This window comes from Rhinoraja longicauda, chromosome 7, assembly GCF_053455715.1.
Source record: "Rhinoraja longicauda isolate Sanriku21f chromosome 7, sRhiLon1.1, whole genome shotgun sequence".
Lineage (NCBI taxonomy): Eukaryota > Metazoa > Chordata > Chondrichthyes > Rajiformes > Arhynchobatidae > Rhinoraja > Rhinoraja longicauda.
In genome coordinates, this window is record NC_135959.1 from 26,408,023 (window position 1) to 26,429,374 (window position 21,352).

General features: G+C 42.0%; 2 protein-coding genes across 5 annotated transcripts in view; one reads left to right on the forward strand and one right to left on the reverse strand.

Annotated features, from left to right (window-relative positions):
- Window positions 1-416: 416 nt before the first annotated feature.
- Window positions 417-15,763, reverse strand: mzt1 (mitotic spindle organizing protein 1). Its single transcript, XM_078402273.1, has 3 exons — window positions 15,582-15,763; window positions 2,638-2,783; window positions 417-1,561 (listed from the first exon to the last, which is right to left on the reverse strand). Exons 1-3 carry the CDS (start codon window positions 15,625-15,627, stop codon window positions 1,538-1,540), a joined length of 216 nt encoding a protein of 71 aa, XP_078258399.1. The 5' UTR covers window positions 15,628-15,763; the 3' UTR covers window positions 417-1,537.
- Window positions 15,730-21,352, forward strand: part of bora (bora aurora kinase A activator) — a 29,614-nt gene continuing 23,991 nt past the window's right edge. For 2 of the 4 annotated variants that reach the window (XM_078402269.1, XM_078402272.1), the window contains exons 1-5: window positions 15,730-15,880; window positions 17,003-17,198; window positions 18,708-18,814; window positions 19,640-19,685; window positions 20,303-20,384. In XM_078402269.1, coding sequence (XP_078258395.1) covers window positions 17,034-17,198; window positions 18,708-18,814; window positions 19,640-19,685; window positions 20,303-20,384 — 400 coding nt within the window. In that variant the 5' untranslated portion in view covers window positions 15,730-15,880; window positions 17,003-17,033. Of the gene's footprint in view, window positions 15,905-16,493; window positions 16,515-17,002; window positions 17,199-18,707; window positions 18,815-19,639; window positions 19,686-20,302; window positions 20,385-21,352 lie in introns of those variants that run through there. The other 2 variants (XM_078402270.1, XM_078402271.1) reach the window with 2 other exon arrangements.

A 21,352-nucleotide genomic window follows, 5' to 3' on the forward strand; every position in this document is an offset into this window, starting at 1 on the left:
CACCTGGACACAATTCTTCCAGGTGTAGCTCCCAGAAGCTCCAGCGGTGTCTCTACCTTCCCACATCCTGCAGGAAACACACTGCACCAACTTGCCTGCCATTACTTTAGTGTCAAAAAACAAATCAGGCCCAAAAACAAGCGTATCCTCCTCACCGCAGCCATAGACTCGCACTTTTCTCACAGGGCACTTCCCTCGACTGGGCCGCACCCAGAGGGTGCACTTGGTTAGGCTTGTTTCTCAATGGAATGACTCCTTCCCCCGTTTCACTATCTGCATACTGTTTCATGAAGTCACCTTGGATGTATTTGACATTTTTGCCCCATCTCAGTTCCTTTTACTAAGGATGCTCCATTCAATATTGGGAAAATTAAAGACAACCTTGTTGCTTTTGCATATTTCCATGCGCAGGCACATAAGGAATAAACAAAGGATCACCTTTGAAACCACTTTTATATTTGCTTTACATTTGAGATGAACCACAGAGTAAACCAATTATAAATCAAGCAACATAATGCATGCATTTACAAGAAATTGTATCACTTTTACTTCTAGTATTAAACAGTAAGTCTTGCACCATATTTTTCAACAGAACTTTAATTCTTAGAAAAATGCACCCAAAATTCAAGAATAGGAAGCATTTCTATGTAAAAACAACATTAAAAAAACCCCACCAATCACGAATATAACATAATGTAAATGTTATTCAACTAATTAGTTTCTTAGTACATCAACAGATGTTTTGTCCCTAAAACTCTGGATAAAATGCAATACCACAATCTGGATTTTGACTTGATGAAATTATAATCAGATATAAATCATTGTATTAGCAACTAACAGTCCAGAATAGCACAAATAATTAGGTTTAATTTTTCTAAACTAAATTTTAGAATTGCTTATTTTCAGCAGATTGTGATTGTATTGTTTATAATTCTGGAGGGAGAGACACAATAAATCACGTTTTAATATACAACAACATTTGCATTCCAATTATGATTTAGCTGATGTGTAGTACAATAAAAAAAGCTCGTAAAGTGGCAGCTTCAATAAAATCTATATTAGTAGTGCCATTACATGCCTTGAATAGAAATACTATATTTTTTAACTTTCAGCAGAGAAGATGCATGAGAAAGCATAATTACAATTCATATCAGCTCTGGTCAAATGCAAATTGGCACTTCCAGTCACATAATGAAAGTTAAAATATATTGAATCTGTTTTAGGAACTTCTCCCCCTGTAAGAGGTTAGTGTTTTAACACCATTATTTTTTAAACAAGCGCCCCTGAAAACAATCCGCAATAAGCAGTACATTTTAAACATTTTAACAAATTCAGTGTGTTCTATTTAACAAGTATTTGCATGTCAACATCAATAAATTGCTTTACAGTTTACATAATTTAACCTGGAGTAACAATCATTCCTATCTGCCATTGTACAGAACTATGTTTTTGCCAACTTTGTACATTCATTCATGACAATGATTTTCTGTGTGACCTAGGATACCCTCCCGCTGAAAGCTCCATCACCAAGATGATGTCAACCAGTCATATTCTCTGTTGTCTAGGAAGGAAAAATAATGTCCAAATTGAGTACAGGTTCTGAGGTATGGTATTTTGACTTTACTTTATATATATTTTGTTTTAATTGCAGCTAATATGCCAATTCTGATACAGGTTAAGTTAGTATTTCTGAAGTCGCAGTATTTCTTTAATGAAGACAGATCAAAGAGAAACAGACTTTATTCATGTGAAGTTTAGGAATAAATACCAAGTACCCACTACATTCCTTGGCTTAGCAGATGGCATCAATTTTGAACGCTTTGATTAAATGCTTTGCACCTGATGCTACTCTAAAATAATTTGCTAAGATTGGCCTTTTGAAATTTGACCTCTATTCTTTACTTCATGCCCTGTCTCCAAGTTTAAATAAGTGTTAACCCCCATTACAGAACATTTTGCTGAAATCAACCATTCTTTAACCATGAGCATCACCCATCCAAAAAGTTTGTTTCCATTGATGCATACTATGCTGCCATCTTATATGCATCTCAACCTGTTTTTGTAATATTTAATTGCAAAGGTATATCCTTCAGGTTTTTTCCAATGAAATACCCAAACTTCTAACCTTAAATTTCAGTACAAACCAAATAATCTGTTTAAACCACCTCCTTACAAACAATTGCAAAATAGTAATCATGTCCTCCTTAGTTACTTTAAGACACTGGAGTTCAAGGATATAATTTGACATGTAACAAACAGAATTTAAACTTGTATAGAACAGTATCTATATTTGCTAAACAAGCAAATTCCTTAATTCATTAAATCAATCCCAGGATTTCTGTTGTTCCTTTGCTTAATCTATTTAGTGTCCATCATGTGGAATTCGAAATGCAATTACCCTTGTGCAAAAGATCACTGGAAGGTCGATTTAACCCATCTTCAGAAGTGGAGGAGAACGCACAACCAATGTATATGCTTTGGCAACACTAAATACCAGCTGTAACTTTTTAAGCAATAGATCTACACTAGGATAAGAGCGCTTTATAAAGTAGGAGAAACCAATTATAAGCATACAGGATCGCGTGGCTTTCCCTGCTGCAGAATTCAGACTGCTTATTGCACACAATTGTTTCTTACTTTGAGTGATTCGGTAGCCTTGCGCAGTTCTTTAATAACTGATGCCAAGGCTTCAGGATTGATTCCTTGTTCACAAAGACGAACACAAATCGAGAGGGATTCCATGTCAAGACCAGTATTCAGCAATCTTGAAATTTCAAGGAGGACTGGGAAAGCAAAAAATATATATATTTTTTAATTATTTGACAAATAAGACACTTATTTAAGGTAGCTTCAAAATCCTCAGGTGATCCAAGAATAAATGCCATTGAATTGTAAAAAAATGTCAGTAGAACCTCACACACAACGAGGTCTCATAATCATGTTATTATGGCATTTATCTTTATGGGTCAGGACACCAGGGACAAAACTATGGGTTTTAAAATCCACGGAAATGTCAACTGGAAATTAACTGACTGTTTGAAATTTCAAGTTTTGAAATGCACCTGTTCAGGTTCACGCACAATTGTTCGTGCACAATTTACCAACCATGAATAACAAATAGATACTTGTGGATGCCATTTAAAATCCTAATGAGTAAAAAAACCCAGCAAGGATTCAAGTCAAAGATTAAATGTAGTTATTTCATTTAAATGTAGAAAGGTTAATTTTATCTGCTCAAATTGCAATTAGAATTGTTCATAATCCATTATGAGTGCCACAATTACATCAGCAATTTCAATAGTTACAGTGCCCTCCATAATGTTTGGGACAAAGACCCATTGTTTATTTATTTGCCTCTGTACTCCACAATTTGAGATTTGTAATGGAAAAAATCGCATGTGGTTAAAGTGCACATTGTCAGATTTTATTAAAGGGTATTTTTATACATTTTGGTTTGGACATTCTAGGTTGTCTGCACACATTATAGATATATGCCACTTTTCATGTTAGCTTTACGGCATCTTTGGAAAGCTGAAACAAAAATGGCATAATACACAATTCCCATTATACTTGTTTACTTTGCACTGAAGACAGCAACCCGAAAGTTTCATCATCTTGAAAGATGAAAGTTTCTCACACTTAAAAATTAAAATCACACTCCCTCACTCAGTACTGAAATACAGCTCACATCTTTCAATCCTATTTTTTAAATTTTTCTTCCAATTCGAACATACATAAATTACAACTCATTCAAATGCAATAACTCAAAAAGTCTCCCATTTCTTCCAAAGCTCCATGGTTCCAACATTCTAGTTAATTGACCCCAAGATTCCCATACTCTTTTCCAATTGCATCCATTAACTTGTGCAATGCAACTTCAGTGACCTCTGCCAGCCAAAACCTTCAATACGTTCAACAGATTCACCTTATTGTCCATAACTGTAGTGCAGGTGGTGCAGTATCAAATTAAGATAATACCCTAATGGTAATATATTTTCTGAGCAATTTAAATTAATATTAAAATGTTCACGCATTACAGTTCAGTTTAGTTTATTGTCATGTGTACCGAGGTACAGTGAAAAGCTTTTAGTTGCGTGCTAACCAGTCAGCAGAAAGACAGTACATGATTACAATCAATTCAATACTGTGTACACGACTGAAGGTCCAACATTTTGAATTAGGATACAAAAAGATGCCTGTTGTTACATATTTCACCTCAGATGCAAACTAAGTGGCCAGAGGCCTAGGGTGACGGAGGAACTGAAGGAGATTCACATTAGGCAGGAAATGGTGTTGGGTAGACTGATGGGACTGAAGGCTAATAAATCCCCAGGGCCTGATGGTCTGCATCCCAGGGTACTTAAGGAGGTAGCTCTAGAAATTGTGGACGCATTGGTGATCATTTTCCAATGTTCTATAGATTCAGGATCAGTTCCTGTGGATTGAAGGGTAGCTAATGTTATCCCACTTTTCAAGAAAGGAGGGAGAGAGAAAACGGGAAATTACAGACCAGTTAGTCTGACATCAGTGGTGGGGAAGATGCTGGAGTCAATTATAAAAGACGAAATTGCGGAGCATTTGGATAGCAGTAACAGGATCGCTCTGAGTCAGTCAGCATGGATTTACGAAGGGGAAATCATGCTTGACTAATCTTCTGGAATTTTTTGAGGATGTAACTAGGAAAATTGACAGGGGAGAGCCGGTGGATGTGGTGTACCTCGACTTTCAGAAAGCCTTCGACAAGGTCCCACATAGGAGATTGGTGGGCAAAATTAGAGCACATGGTATTGGGGGTTGGGTACTGACAAGGATAGAAAATTGGTTGACAGACAGAAAGCAAAGAGTGGGGATAAATGGGTCCCTTTCAGAATGGCAGGCAGTGACAAGTGGGGTGCTGCAAGGCTCGGTGCTGGGACCGCAGCTATTTACAATATACATTAATGACTTGGATGATGGGATTAAAAGTACCATTAGCAAATTTGCAGATGATACAAAGCTGGGTGGTAGTGTGAGCTGTGAGGAAGATGCTATGAGGTTGCAGCGTGACTTGGACAGGTTGTGTGAGTGGGCGGATGCATGGCAGATGCAGTTTAATGTGGATAAGTGTGAGGTTATCCACTTTGGTGGTAAGAATAAGGCGGCAAATTATTATCTGAATGGTGTCAAGTTAGGAAAAGGGGACCCACAACGAGATCTGGGTGTCCTAGTGCATCAGTCACTGAAAGGAAGCATGCAGGTACAGCAGGCAGTGAAGAAAGCCAATGGAATGTTGGCCTTCATAACAAGAGGAGTTGAGTATAGGAGCAAAGTGGTCCTTCTGCAGTTGTATAGGGCCCAGGTGAGACCGCACCTGGAGTACTGTGTCCAGTTTAGGTCTCCATATTTGAGGAAGGATATTCTTGCTTTTGAGGGCATGCAGCCTAGGTTTACTAGGTTAATTCCCGGAATGGCGGGACTGTCATATGTTGAAATACTGGAGCGGCTAGGCTTGTATACACTTGAATTTAGAAGGATGAGAGGGGATCTTATCGAAACATATAAGATTATTAAAGGGTTGGACACGTTAGAGGCAGGAAACATGTTCCTAATGTTGGGGGAGTCCAGAACCAGGGGCCACAGTTTAAGAATAAGGGGTAGGCCATTTAGAACGGAGAAGAGGAAAAACCTTTTCAGGCAGAGTTGGAAATCTGTGGAATTCACTGCATCAGAAGGCAGTGGAGGCCAATTCTCTGAATGCATTCAAGAGAGAGCTCTTAAGGATAGCAGAATCAGGGGGTATCGGGAGAAGGCAGGAACGGGGTACTGATTGAGAATGATCAGCCATGATCACATTGAATGGTGGTGCTGGCTCGAAGGGCCGAATGGCCTACTCCTGCACCTATTGTCTATAACCCAATTTCTCACAAGCCTAGAACTTTAATAACCGCACTTAAGTTAGCTCCCATCCGTGAGTCCAGGACATCCGTTAAAAGGCAAAGCTACATTAGAAAAATGATCAATGCATACCCATGCAGAAACCAAAAGCTTTGAAATAATTGAACTGCTCAGATGCAAGGGAAAATAACAGAACTGCAAATTTTCAGTATTGGCAATATTTTTAGAGCATGGTGAAGCGTTAGGTGTCAGAATTAATACATTGGTCATTCAAAGGACAAGTCCTTGAAGGATATGATTAAAATATTTTAAAAGCACAATCTAAAACGAAGCAATTCGTTGCATTAGTTTAAACAATTCTTGGGGGAAGCAATAATTCGAAAATATAGAACTTCTTTACAAACACCTACCGGATTATTTGCATTTCTGCAATCAAGAGGGACAGTAGAGTAACATTATTCAAATTTTAATTATTAGTCGCAGGAAAGAAGTGCCTAAAGAAATTGGAACAAGGCCATGCATCTTTTCTTTGTAGTTGCAGTGCAGCTAAGGGAGAAACAAGGAACTGCAGCTGCTGGTTTACAAAAAAAGAGACAAAGCGCTGTAGCAATTCAGCACGTCAGGCAGCATCTTTGGAGAACATCGATACGTGATGTTTCGGGTTGGGATCCTTCTTCAAGCTGAATTAAGCAAGCAGTTTGTCTCTTTTTCAGTGAATTGAGAGTTTCCTTTGATCTATGCTCACAAACGTGATGGTTATTGAACCATTTATGAATGCTAATAACACATGGCTCAATTTTGTTCTTCAGAAACAACATCTATAATTACTTTTGCAAAGCACTGCCCATCTGAGGCTTTGCAGTCCTGTTAGCTTGGATAGTGTTCTTCATCGTCATATAGTGCGGAAAAAGGCTCTTCGACCCAAGTTGCCCACACAGACCAACATGCCCCATCTGCACTAGTCCCACCTGCCCGCGCTTGGCCCATATCTTTCTTAACCTATCCATGTATCTTTCTTAACTGTTATGATAGTACCTGCCTCAACTACCTCCTCCGGCAGCTCCTTCCATACACCCTCCATCCATTGTGTAAATAATTACCCCTCAGGTTCCTATTAAATAATTTCCCCCTCATCTTAAAACTATGTCCTCTGGTTCTCGATTCCCCCATTCTGGCCAAAAGACTGTGCATTTACTCGATCTATTCTTCCCATGATCTTATACTCTATAAGATCACTCCTCATCCCCTTGTGCTCCAAGGAATGAAGTCCCAGCGTGCTCAACCTCTCCGCTATAGCTCAGGCTCTTAACTCCTGGCAACATATTTGCAAATCTTCTCTGCACCTTTTCCAGCTTGACGACATCCTTCTTATAACATGGCAAACAACACTGAGCACTATATTCCAAATGTGGCCTCACCAATGTCTTATACAAAAGCAACATGACCTGCCTACTTCTATGCCCAATACTCTGACTAATGAAGTCCAATGTGTCAAAACCATTTTTGATTGCCTTATGTGTGATTGCCACTTTCAAGGCACTATGCACCTTGGTAGTCCTCTTGATTTTTGCACATTTATTTTCTACGTTTGGTATCATCATTACGTTTAGGTCAGTTATATTGAGTTGAATACACTTATGTATCTGATACCTCAGCTAAATGTCAGGTACAAATGGAGGTCCTTCTGCAGTTGTGCAGGGCCCTGGTGAGACCACATCTGGAGTATTGTGTGCAGTTTTGGTCTCCTAATTTGAGGAAGATCATCCTTGTTATTGAGGCTGTGCAGCGTATGCTCACGAGGTTAATCCTCGGGATGGCGGGACTGTCATATGAGGAAAGATTGGAAAAACTGGGCTTGTATTCATTGGAATTTAGACGGAAGAGAGAGGATCTTATAGAAACGTATAAAAGGACTGGACTAGATACAGGAAAAATGTTCCCAATGTTGGGGGAGTCCAGAGCCAAGGACCACAGTCTAAGAATAAAGGGGGGGGCATTTAAAACTGAGATGAGAAAAAAAACTTTTTCACCCAGAGTTGTGAATTTGTAGAATTCTCTGCCACAGAAGGCAGTAGAGGCCAATTCACTGGATGAATTTAAAAGAGAGTTAGATAGAGCTCTAAGGGCTAGCGGAATCAAGGGATATGGGGAGAAGGCAGGCACGGGTTACTGATTGTGGATGATCAGCCATGATCACAATGAATGACGGTGCTGGCTCGAAGGGCAAATAGCCTCCCCCCGCACCTATTTTCTATGTTTCTATGTATAACTAGCATATGTAGCTTGGCTCCCAATCACTTGTATGGGGTCATCAATCTGGATGAAAAACTGAAGATGATCCTTGGATTAATGTTCTAATTAATTGATTGTTTAAAGTGTGTTCGCTTTTTTAATTCTATTCAAATATGAACAAAGACTTGAAAATGTCTTTGAAAACCTAAGATGTCAAAAAATGAGGACTTTGAGACCATCTGTGTTCTGCGGATAGTTAATGTGGAAGCATGGGAGGGTAGCGCAGCCATTGGATTCATGTGGAGTGGAAGTTCGATGGAACTCAAATTCAGGATTAGCATGATCCAACCATTGACAGTTGAAGGCTTCAACTGATTTGGGTGATGGATTAAAAATAGAGAACAAGTAACTGAAATATAAACAATTTAGTGATGCATCTGTAAACACGTTCAACATATAGTATCTGGGTATATGCAGGACATAACCAGCAGCATTTGTCAAATACGGTAGGCAATTTTAGATTAATTAATTTTGGTTTCTATACACAAATAATCTACACTGACATTTTTATCAAAGTGCTTGCAGCAAATGAGATTCCTGAGCCTTTATGACTTGCTGAAAGCCAAGTCAAACACATAAAAAAATTAAGCATTATTATCTGTGTGAATCAAATAATCCTAACCCTAAGCAAATGTAATTTAAAGTTTCAAATGATTGGGCAGTATTTTAAGAAACAGGCAGTCTTGTCATCGTAGAGCTGGATACAGTTTTTTGGCAAGGTCATGCCATATCAAATGTTTTATTCGACAGATAAGGACAATTATGAAAATAACATTCTGATGAATGGATTCAATGTCTATTAAAGACCAGCTCAAAACTCTGCTCAATAAGCCACTTTGATTTGTTTTATAAAGTTCTGCTGCCAAACAAGTAACAGGATCAACATTATTAATATTATGGTTAACAATGAATAATACTAGGTGAAATCTAGATGCAAATTATTAATGCATCTATTCATTGCCAAAGAATTCCTACCCATGCCTTGGAGGTTTGCATCAACCAATATCAGCAGTGACAGTCATTAATTACCATTCAGGACAGTGTTAGAACCAGAGTCTAAGTTTGTTCATAAAACAAAACGTCAGGCCTTATTTTGGATCCATATTTAGTCGGCTGGCATAAAGAGATGGCAGATTTTTGATTGCATTTGAAGTAGAGTGGTTTAACATCCAAGAAATTTGTGTACAAGTAATACATTTTAATTCTAATTTAAAAAATAGCTTCTTGTAATAAATCTAGAGAGATACATGATTAGGTGGGATCAAAATTTGAAAATTGTTGCAAAATATAAATATAGCCCAAATCTGACAAAAAAATCAATCCTTTACAAATAGAAACGACTCTAATTGAAGGAAACAGACCACATTGTTATCAAGATAGGAAGCAACTCTACAGATATTCCTCTTTGGAGATGATAACGAGTAACAAAATACTTACTACTGATTAAACTAAAGGATGCTAAAAACTATAACACAAAAATAAGCAAACCAGGTAAACAGATTGATCACCCCTTCTCCGCTACCCCAACGATCCTACTCACCCTGCACCTGTAGTCAAACTTTAGCCAGGCCAGGCAGGATGTTAATGCTAGTGAAGGATCTCTTAATAACTTTCACCAATTGCTCTTTGATGATGAAGAAACATGCTTGGGTACAAGATAAGAGTGAGGATGTGGAGGGCATGGTGCATTGGCTCAGATTGTAAGGTTGTCAGCTTGTGAGAAAGATTTCAAGGCTTCTTCCTGAATGAACTAAATGTGGGCGCATCATCATCATATCATATCATATCATATATATACAGCCGGAAACAGGCCTTTTCGGCCCACCAAGTCCGTGCCGCCCAACGATCCCCACACATTAACACTATCCTACACCCACTAGGGACAATTTTTACATTTACCCAGCCAATTAACCTACATACCTGGAAGAGAAATCGCAGGTTTTTGAGGCGGCTGATGTCACGCCGGCAGTTTGAGATAAAAAGTTCTAGTGAGGTTTTTTTGAGGCGGCTGATGTCACGCCCCCACTCCCTCATTTTCACCATGGATGCCAGGCCCCCACTCCCTCATTTTCATCATGGATGCCAGGCCCCCACTCCCTCATTTTCACCATGGATGTCCAGTCACTCTACACTTCCATCCCCCACAAGGATGGTCTCGAAGCCCTCCGTTTCTTCCTCGACCGTAGAACCAGCCAATCCCCATCGATCAACACTCTCCTCCGCCTAGCAGAGCTGGTTCTTACCCTCAACAACTTCTCCTTTGACTCCTCCCACTTCCTCCAAACCAGAGGCGTAGCTATGGGCACTCGCATGGGCCCTAGCTACGCCTGCCTCTTTGTCGGGTACGTCGAACAATCCCTGTTCCAGACGTACACTGGCCCCATCCCCGAACTCTACCTCCGCTACATCGACGACTGCATTGGTGCTACCTCTTGCACCCATGCAGAACTCACTGACTTCATACACTTCACCTCCAATTTCCATCCTGCCCTTAAATATACCTGGACTATCTCTGACATCTCCCTCCCGTTTCTGGACCTCACCATCTCCATCACAGGAGAAAAACTAGTGACGGACATTTACTACAAGCCCACCGACTCGCACAGCTATCTGGACTACACTTCTTCCCACCCGGTCCCCTGCAAAAAGTCTATCCCCTACTCCCAATTCCTCCGTCTACGCCGCATCTGCGCCCGGGATGAGGTGTTTCAGACTAGGGCTTCCGAGATGTCCTCATTTTTCAGAAAACGGGGCTTCCCCTCCTCCATTATAGATGAGGCTCTCACTAGGGTCTCTTCTACATCCCGCAGCTCCGCTCTTGCTCCCCCTCCCCCCACTCTCAACAAGGACAGGATCCCCCTCGTTCTCACCTTCCACCCCACCAGCCAGCGGATCCAACATATCATCCACCAACATTTCCGTCACCTACAACAGGACCCCACCACTGGCCATATCTTCCCATCCCCTCCCCTCTCTGCGTTCCGCAGAGACCGTTCCCTCCGCAACTCCCTGGTCCACTCGTCCCTTCCTACCCAAACCACCCTAACCCCGGGCACTATCCCTTGCAACCGCACGAGATGCAACACCTGTCCCTTTACCTCCCCCCTCAACTCCATCAAAGGACCCAAACAGTCTTTCCAGGTGAGACAGAGGTTCACCTGCACCTCCTCCAACCTCATCTATTGCATCCGCTGCTCTAGATGTCAACTTATTTATATCGGCGAAACCAAGCGCAGGCTCGGCGATCGCTTCGCTGAACACCTGCGCTCGGTCCGCATTAACGCAACTGATCTCCCGGTGGCCCTGCACTTTAACTCCCCCTCCCATTCCCAGTCTGACCTCTCTGTCATGGGCCTCCTCCAGTGCCATAGTGAGGCCCACCAGAAATTGGAGGAGCAGCACCTCATATTTCGCCTGGGCAGTTTGCGGCCCGGTGGTATGAACGTCGACTTCTCCAACTTCAGATAGCTCCTCTGTCCCTCCCTTCCCCTCCTCCTTCCCAGATCTCCCTCTATCTTCTTGTCTCCACCTATATCCTTCCTTTGTCCCACCCCCGACATCAGTCTGAAGAAGGGTCTCGACCCGAAACGTCACCCATTCCTTCTCTCCCGAGATGCTGCCTGACCTGCTGAGTTACTCCAGCATTTTGTGAATAAACCTACATACCTGTACGTCTTTGGAGTGTGGGAGGAAACCGAAGATCTCGGAGAAAACCCACGCAGGTCACGGGGAGAACGTACAAACTCCTTACAGTGCAGCACCCGTAGTCAGGATCGAACCTGAGTCTCCGGCGCTGCATTCGCTGTAAAGCAGCAACTCTACCGCTGCGCTACCGCATTGTTCAGAAATTTTAAGGGTAAGGGCCAAGTGTGCGTGAGATGGTATATAATGCATTAACTACATGGCTGGAGCATCAGAATTACATAATTTACATTTTAGCAGATTGTGAAATCAAAGTCTGCTTCACCTTTCTCTATCTCCACAATTCTGGATGAGGCAAGATAGACCTTAAATCAGCAGGTAACTGAATCAGACAGAAAAAAGGTTGGGGAAGGCAGTTTCAGCTAAAACCAATACAATCTAAATACATATTAAGAAAAGATATAGCACTGCCAAGAAGTGTGCATTCCCTAGAAACCCACAAAGAGCTGTGGTATTGAAAAAGAAAGACACAACGTGCTGCAGTAACTCAGCAGATCAGGCAGCATCTCTGGAAAACATGGATAGGTGTCATTTCAGATTGGGAACTTTCTTCGGAGTCTGAAACGTCATCGATCCACGTTTTCCAGAGATGCCGCCTGGCCACTTTGTGCCTTTTTTTGTAAACCAGCATCTGCAGTTCCTTTTTTGTATGTATTATGTATTATGATGGATTAGAAAAATCCATATGCTGTTTCCATTTGATATGTTTACAAAGTACGTGTCAGTTATGTGTCTGACCCAACACTCTTACCTCAATCAAATGGTTCAGGTCCCACACTGGCTTCTTCAGCACCAAATCTTGGCTGACATGTCCAGTGTAGCAGAACAAAAGTCCTGCATTCTCTGAAGAGACATCAAATAGAGCATCCCACTTATCCTCGTAGGTAAATATAAATGATTTAGCACCATTACTTTTAAAAAACTGGAAGTTCTTCTTGGTGATCTGGTTATTGTCAGGTAGGTGTCTGTCAGAAGCCTGCTTTTTACTGCCCACTTCCCATCTTGCAAGGGTGACTAAGTAACATTTATAAAGAGCATTAGACAATCTTAGAATACTCAATGTGCTTTGCAACTAATTTTTATCTTCAGAAAAAATATATAATGAAATTATATAAAAAATATTATGCAATATAATGACTTTAAAAAAAGTCATTCAAATAGCTGTCAAACTCCAAAACATCCTGGGAATCCTGCCACCCTGACTATTCTCTTTTCTTTCCTTTGCCTTCTGAGAGAAGATAGAAGAACTTGAAGAATTGGATGGCCAGATTATGAAACAGCTTCTTCCTACTGCTATCAGACGTGAACAATCGTCAATTTAACACTGCATTTCTGAAGACATTGTCGTACTCATAACTCTACCTCATTGGTTATACTATTATTGTACTTTAATATTATTTTCAATTACTTATGTTTTCGCTCCACAATCCTGCACCGTTCTCGTGTTTTACTCCTTGTCATTGTATTGATCATGTCTGCATATATACATTGTAGTTTCATGCGCACAATAAATTTCATTGGACCCAAGTGTGTATGACAATAAATTAATTTTGTAAATACCAAGGCACATTAGAAAGATGCAAATATTATCTTAACTCCCTTGAAAACTTTATCATCACCTACAATATTAAAGGAGCATGATGAGTACTACTCCAACAGCATCTTAGAAGCTCAACATCAGCGTGCTTGATAGGCACTGCTTCATATCTTAATATTCATTCTCATGTTTTCTGTAGCACATGGCTAAATTTATCTGAGCACCATGATGCACTGCAGTACCTCATCAAACCTTCTTCAATACGACAGAATCTCATCTGATAGACATCCCAAGAGAAACCACTAAATTAGATGCATGTTTCTATTCCTTCACCATTCCATCCTGACCCTTTGTGTGAAACTATGCCTCTTTAGCAATATAACTCAATCAAACATTCTCACAACATGCAGGATTGTTTATATTCCAGTCCACCTTTCATTCTTCTAAACTTCAGAACACATGAATCAATTTAGTAATTTATTGATCATGTTTACATCAGCAAAGAAGGCAGGCAATTGTCTACATCGGGTCTAGGCCAGCAATCCCAATAGTCACATTCCCACTCTCAACATGCCCCCCCCCCCCCCCCCTCCCCCATACCACCACAACCTATTCTCTCTCTCTCTCTCACATACCCATTGACTCAATCTTTTATTTTTGTGACCAATGGTGTTCCAGAAACCCGAAGTCCCACACCAACAGGTTCAGGAACAGCTACTTTCCTTCCACCATTGGGTCTTGAACCAACATGCATCATCTCTAATCCTACCCCAGCAATAGAACACTGCCTCTTACAGTACTGTGGACTTGTTTTCTAATCGTCTATTTTTACACTAATGTCTTGTTTTTTTAATGCATTTTATTTCTTTACACAGTGGCGCAGCTGATAAAGCTGCTGTCTTACAGCCCCAATACTGAACTTGGAAGCTTGTCTGCATGGAATTTGCATATTCTCTGTGATCATGTGGGTTTCCTCCCACTCCTAAAAGATGTGCGAGTTCACAGGTTAATTTGCTTCTAAAATTGTCCTTAATGCGAGGTAGTGATCGTGAAAGTAATGTGAATGGACGATCGATGGTTAGCATTGGCTGAAGGGCATTTCCATGCTTCTACTCCGTACTTCTAAACTAAAAAACTAAACACCATCTTTTGGAATTTGTGTAATGTATAATTTATGTTTGTCATTTTCTGTGCATGATTTTCATTGTACCTGTAGCCCATCTGTAGTTCCACATATGACAATAAACTCAACTTGACTGTAACCAGTCAACACAACAGTTTTTTGTCATTAAACAGAACACATCTTGCAAAACCATGTGGCTACGACATCAGTCTGAAGGGTCTCGACCTGAAATGTCACCCATTCCTTCTCTCCAGAGATGCTGCCTGTCCCGCTGTTACTCCAGCATTTTGTGACTACCTTTGATTTAAACCAGCATCTGCAGTTCTTTCCTACACACTGGCTGCAACATCATTTCATTTATGAATTCATAAACATTGTTAAGTGTAATCAAAGATCCAACTGGGCTTTCATAGTTATGCTGAACACGATGCCCCATCTACCACTAGTCCCATCTGCCCACCTATGGCCCATATACCTCTAAGCCTTTCTCCTTCATGTACCTGTCCAAATGTCCTTTAAAAGTTGTTGTAGGACCCGCCCCAACTTCCTCCTCTGGCAGCTCGTTACATATACCCACCACCCTGTGCTGTCCTTCACCAGACAGTCCCCATTCCAAGATCACAGCTGTTGTCTACCGCTCACCACTGTGACAGGTCCCGTCACCCCCCCCCCCCCCCCCCCCGTGTTTTGCAGAGCAGCGCCAGCTGATCACGTCAACTCAGGAAGAGGGAGTGGACGGGAGTGTGCAGGAGTGAGGGAGTAAGGGGAGAGGTAGAGTGGGGGAGTAAGGGGAGAGGGAGGATGGGGGAGCGGGCCACGGGAGAGGGGGAGCGGGGCATGGATGGCGGTGCATCCTTCACTGCCCCCACAACAGCCCCTCTCCCTCCCTCCCTACGCGCTTTCGATGATTTGCAGCCCGATTCCAGGCGCTGAAGTAGCGCTCGGGCCCACCTTCGAGAAAGGACGGCCGGTGCCGAGAGTCGCGAGTGCCCGGGCCGCCACCGCCATCGTCCCTGCCCCTGCCTGAGGAAGGAGATGCACTCACTCACTCACCGTCCATCGTCTCCCGCACCGCGTTCAGATTCGCCGCATTCGCCATCGCTCCGCCCTCTGACAGACTCGCGGGAGCTCAAACCTTCTCAGCCGAGACACTCCGGGGGATGCACCATGAGGGTCGGTTGTCTCCGACGCAGCGGGCGCGGCACGCATTGTCCGGGTGTTTACTTCCAATAAAGTTTGTTGCGAGGGCGGCGGTTCGGACAAGGTTTGAATTTGATTGGCCGCGCGCGGGGGCGGCGCTGATTGGCTGTCGTCGCGTTGGAGGCTAACGACCTGAGAGCGGCCGGGAGAGGGTGAGAGAGGGGCACAGGGAGAGGGTGAGAGAGGGGCACAGGGAGAGGGTGAGAGAGGGGCACAGGGAGAGGATGAGAGAGGGGCACAGGGAGAGGGTGAGAGGCACAGGGAGAGGGTGAGAGAGGGGCACAGGGAGAGGGTGAGAGAGGCACAGGGAGAGGGTGAGAGAGGGGCACAGGGAGAGGGTGAGAGGCACAGGGAGAGGGTGATAGAGGGGCACAGGGAGAGGGTGAGGCACAGGGAGAGGGTGAGAGAGGGGCATAGGGAGAGGGTGAGAGGGGCACAGGGAGAGGGTGAGAGAGGGGCACAGGGAGAGGGTGAGAGAGGGGCACAGTCACAGGGAGAGGGTGAGAGGGGCACAGTCACAGGGAGAGGGTGAGAGAGGGGCACAGGGAGAGGGTGAGAGAGGCACAGGGAGAGGGTGAGAGGAACAGGGAGAGGGTGAGAGAGGGGGGCACAGGGAGAGGATGAGAGAGGCGCACAGGGAGAGGGTGAGAGAGGCACAGGGAGAGGGTGAGAGAGGGGCACAGGGAGAGGGTGAGAGAGGCACAGGGAGAGGGTGAGAGAGGCACAGGGAAAGGGTGAGAGAGGGGCACAGTCACAGGGAGAGGATGAGAGGGGCACAGGGAGAGGGTGAAAGAGGGGCACAGTCACAGGGAGAGGATGAGAGAGGGGCACAGGGAGAGGGTGAGAGAGGGGCACAGTCACGGAGAGGGTGAGAGAGGAGCACAGGGAGAGGGTGAGAGAGGGGCACAGGAGGGGTGAGAGAGGTGAAGGGTACAGAGAGGGGAGGGTAAGGTAGAGGAGGGGTGAGAGAGATGAGGGGTACCGTCGTGAGGTGAGAGGAGGATAAAGGAGGGAGAGGCATTGAGAGATATTGGGGATGGACATGGGGAGTAAAATGGGAGAGAGGGGTAAAGGGGAGAGATCAGTAGAGGGGTTAAACGGTTAGAGATGGTTAAACATGGGGAAAGGGGGTGGTAGTAAACGGAGAGAGGGGGAAAGGGAGAGGGGAAAATAGAAATACCTGATGTGTATCAGAGACAAAGTTTTTTAAAAATCTTCACACGTTATAATTAATTTGTTTGCTTTTAATGTGTATTCTTTTGTTTCCCCTAAAGCTAATTGAAAGTGGAAAGCTGCTTTTAAAGAATGGGAGATGTGAAGAATGAGACAAAGTTGCACATAACTCCTGAAACACCAGGGCGGCCTCCTGTCTTGAACCCTTTTGAGAGTCCCAGCGATTATGCAAGACTGCACAAGCCAATGATTCCCAGCCCCTCTGTCTTCAGACTGGTGAAAACCCCTGATTCTGACGTTAGTCACATTCATGTCCTTAACACTACTGGGCCGTACTGTATTTTACATAATTAAAACATAAAATGGTGAAAGTGCTTGACAGATGGAGGGAAAGATGGAATTTATGGATATTGGTTGATGACTTTGTATCAGAACCAAAAGTCAATTACATGAATTTTTTTCCTTTGATCTTCTGATGTTTTGTGGTATTTTCTGTTATTTCAGATTTCCTGCATCAGCTGGGGTTTTTTTTGCTTTTCAGTGACTTTATTTTGTTTGTATTGTAAGGAAATGTTTCTACAATTTTTTAAAAAACAGCCATCCTAAAAAGAATTTGCTGTGAACGTTGAAAGTTGTTTTCAGTAGTTAGTCGGGAGAGAGAGTGAAAAGGGATAAAATTAAGGAAGGCTTGGATGTAAAAGTAGGAGGATTGGTTGATACGTTTGCAGATGACATCAAAATTAAGGAAAGCGAGGACGGCTGTCAAAGTATACAGCAGGATATCGATCGGCTACAGAAGTGGACAGAGAAATGGTATATGGAGTTAAATTTGTGTAAGCGTGAGGTGTTGCATTTTGGGATCTTGAATGTAAGGGGTAAATATACAGTTAATGGCAAGATGTTTTGCAGAATTAATGTGCAGAGGGATCTTGGGATCCAAGGACATTACTCCCTGAAAATGGTAACGCAGAAAGAGTGGTAAAGAAGGCGTATAGTACGCTCACCTTCATCAGTCATGGCATTGAGTATAAGAGTTAGGAAATCATGTTGCAGCTTTATAGAACTTTAGGCCGCATTTGGAGTATTGTATGTAGTTCTGGTGCCGCATTACAGGTAGGATGTGGAGGCTTTGGAGAGAGTGCAGAAGAGATTTACCAGAATGTTCCCGAGCTTAGAGGGTATTAGCTATAAGCAGAGATTGGACAGATATGGATTGTTTTCACTGGTTCATTGGAGGCTGAGTGGAGACCTAACAGAAATATAAAATTATAAGAGGCAAAGATGGGGTAGTCAGTCAGAACATTTTCCCAGGATGGAAATGTCAAAGATTAGAGGGCATAGCTTTAAAGTGAGAGGGGCAAGGTTTAAAGGACATGTGCAGGGCAAGTGTTTTTTACACAGAGTGGTGAGTGCCTGGAACACAATGCCAGGGATGGTGGTTGAGCTAGATATGATAGTGGCATTTCAGAAGTTTTTAGAGAGGCACATGGATGAGCAGGGACTGGAACAATATGGATCACTTGCATGCAGAGAAGATTAGTTTAACTTGGCATCATCTTCGGCATGGACTTTGTGGACTGAAGGCCACAGTACAGGTGCTGTACATGTACAGTTTGATGTTCTATCAGAGTTTGCAAATTTCTTGAAAATATTTTGATTTTTCTCAGATTTAAAATCATTCCATTTGAAAGTTGTCAGAAACAATGTCTATTCATCTTAATCCAGATTTTTGAACATGTAGGTGTAAATAGCCCTGAAAACAATTTATAAAATCTAGACTGAACATACTCTACTTTCCTTATTTAGACTCCTGGAAAATTTAAATGGTCCATTGGTGAGCTTGCCATTTTACATCCAATTGATATCGATCCAGAAGATGTTCACCAACAATCAACATATATGAGCTGCATCAGGTCAGCAGTTGTACCCTGAAAAGATTTGCACCAGGTGTATTCATTTGATCAAAGCTTGGTGTTCTCTACTTATGCAAACACTGTTGAAATTGTATACTTTTAGTTGGAACACTATGGAGACATTTTCTTTCTTATTTTCAAATCTGATCAATTGTTCGGGCCTTCTAGTTCCTTCTTCTCAATCAGTATATGTTCATTAAGTCAACCATAGGATTTTCTGTGTAACATTGTACTTGTTTGTTTTGTGAATTGTATAATGGATTGGTTGATTTCCATATTATGCTTACAATTTTGATCGTATTTATGTTGTATTCAACAGATACTGTTATTTCCATATTTTAAGATAATAGAATATTCTAAAGATAAACACAAAAAACTGGAGAAACTCAACGGGAGAGGCAGCATCTCTAAAGAGCACGAATGGGTGACGTTTCCGGTCGAGACCCTTCTTCAGTCCTGAAACGTCATCCATTCCTTCTCTCCAGAGATGTTGCCTGTCCCTCTGAGTTACTCCAGCTTTTTGTGTCTATCTTTGGTTTAAACCAGCATCTGCAGTTCCTTCCCACACATAGAATATTCTAAGTTCAGATATATTCATTTGTATTTTGTACACACAGAAAATATTCTCATTTATTTATTATTTGCAGTTTGAGGGAGTTAAAGTTTCTAATCACATTGTGCTACAATAATGGGCAAAATAGAATCATCTGTAGTTCAGAGGTAGGGTTTAAAAGAGCACAAAGAAATTATTTGATTATCTATTGAGGAAAAGTTGATTCAAAATCAGCAAACAAATCTTCTTATTCTTTTTGTTTGTGTGTTTAGATTAGATAATGAGATTGAGGCAAAAAACCAAAAAGCCATTGAAGAGGTGAGTACTTGGGTCAAATTGGGGGGAGGGAAGAAGATGAGATTCATAGATACCAATGTATAACTGTGCACTAACAAATTTTTCAAAAATCTTTTATAGTGACCGGTTCTAACTCTGTTAGCAGATTCATACACACAGTTTGTGCACATATGCAGATATTTTGTACGGCATAACAATTGTTTTTAAATACTTCAAAGCACCTTCATCAATGATCGTGGATATAGTTCAGTAATCACTCACAATATATATATTTGATCATTCATTTTAGTTGCTTTAATATGAATGAATGAATGAATAAGTTTATTGGCCAAGTATGTGCATATACAAGGAATGTGCCTTGGTCCTCCGCTCACAAACGACATCACAAACATACAGTTAACAATTAAGAATAAAGCATAAAAACATCAAAACAATAAGGATACTCCATTACGGTCTAAACATGCGGGTGAAAATAAACCAGAGCAACCTTGGCCTTTAGCATACTCCATGGGAGGAATGTCAGTTGAAGTCTTAAAATCATTTGAATTTATTCAGCTATTATATTATTTCAAACTTGAAAAAAGTTTAATTCGAACATTTTGTTCTAAAATTCTGTTTATCTGACTTTATTTTTCTAGTTTTTTTCGGGTAGTGTCATTGTACCTTCTCCTTGGACTCAAACTGAGGGGAAACCAATTACACAGTTTGATCGAACCAAATGTGAGTTATTTGAAAATAGCTACATTTTTCTGATTGTGTCCCTAATATCAAATGAAAACAATATTTAATTGCTCAGTTTCTCCAAAACCAGAGAACATTGGTACTTTGCATAGTGCTCAAGGTACTAATGGATGTAGCGCAAACAGAATTTAAACCAAAGTACATAATTATATGTATAGTGTAAGAAGGAACTGCAGATGCTGGTTTAAACCAAAGATAGACCAAAAAGCTGGAGTAACTCCGCAGGACAGGCAGCATCTCTGGAGAGAAGGAATGGGTGACATTTCGGGTTGAGGCCCTTCCTCATACCCTTCCTCGGTGCTGCTATGTTGGAAGGCTGCCACAAACCCCTAGGCTTTCAGCTGCTCTGCATGAATCTTGGGTGCCAAATGCTGGCATAAACCTTTCTGCTAGTCGCTGCTGAGCTGGGATCTTGTTATCAACTCCTCCCCAACGTTGGTGCTCCAGCAGCAATGATTTGCTCAGTGGAGAGGTAGCCTTTGTGAACTGTTGATGGGCAGGCCATTATGTTGGCAGAATCCTTGTAATATCTTGGATTAGCAGTATCCTTGTGATAATGAATCATCTGGATCTTCTAGTCTCCTCATCATCTTTTGTTGGATGTTATGGAAGCTGCCGTCTTTCACATTCGCGGTTCTCCCCAAATGTCTGTTGAGTTTGCTACAATGGAGAAAACACCAGACTGGGGATAACTGTGCGGCCAAAGAATGGGGAAGGCAGCACCTTCTGTTGCACGCAAAAGGAGGTGAGAAAACAGGATCCAGCCTCTGCACAAAGCGGTGGGGTGTTTCAGTCTTGTGGGTCATTTGTTTGGGGTGGGCAGGGGTTCATGTCTGATTCCCAGCATAGCAGATTCAAACACCAGGAACTCTCATGATTCAGAGTTTAGTTTAGAGATACAACGTGGAAACAGGCCCTTTGGCTCACTGTAAAGGACAACTGGGTGT

What these genes read in the sequence shown, in the direction of transcription:
- mzt1 (XM_078402273.1), bottom strand. Translation starts at nt 15,627, where the DNA reads ATGGCGAATGCGGCGAATCTGAACGCGGTGCGGGAGACGATGGACG. An exon ending in GGTGCGGGAGACGATGGACG is followed by an intron (nt 2,784 to 15,581) that starts GTGAGTGAGTGA and finishes TTGCTTTCCCAG; the next exon opens with TCCTCCTTGAAATTTCAAGA. An exon ending in AGGCTACCGAATCACTCAAA is followed by an intron (nt 1,562 to 2,637) that starts GTAAGAAACAAT and finishes TTTCCTTCCTAG; the next exon opens with ACAACAGAGAATATGACTGG.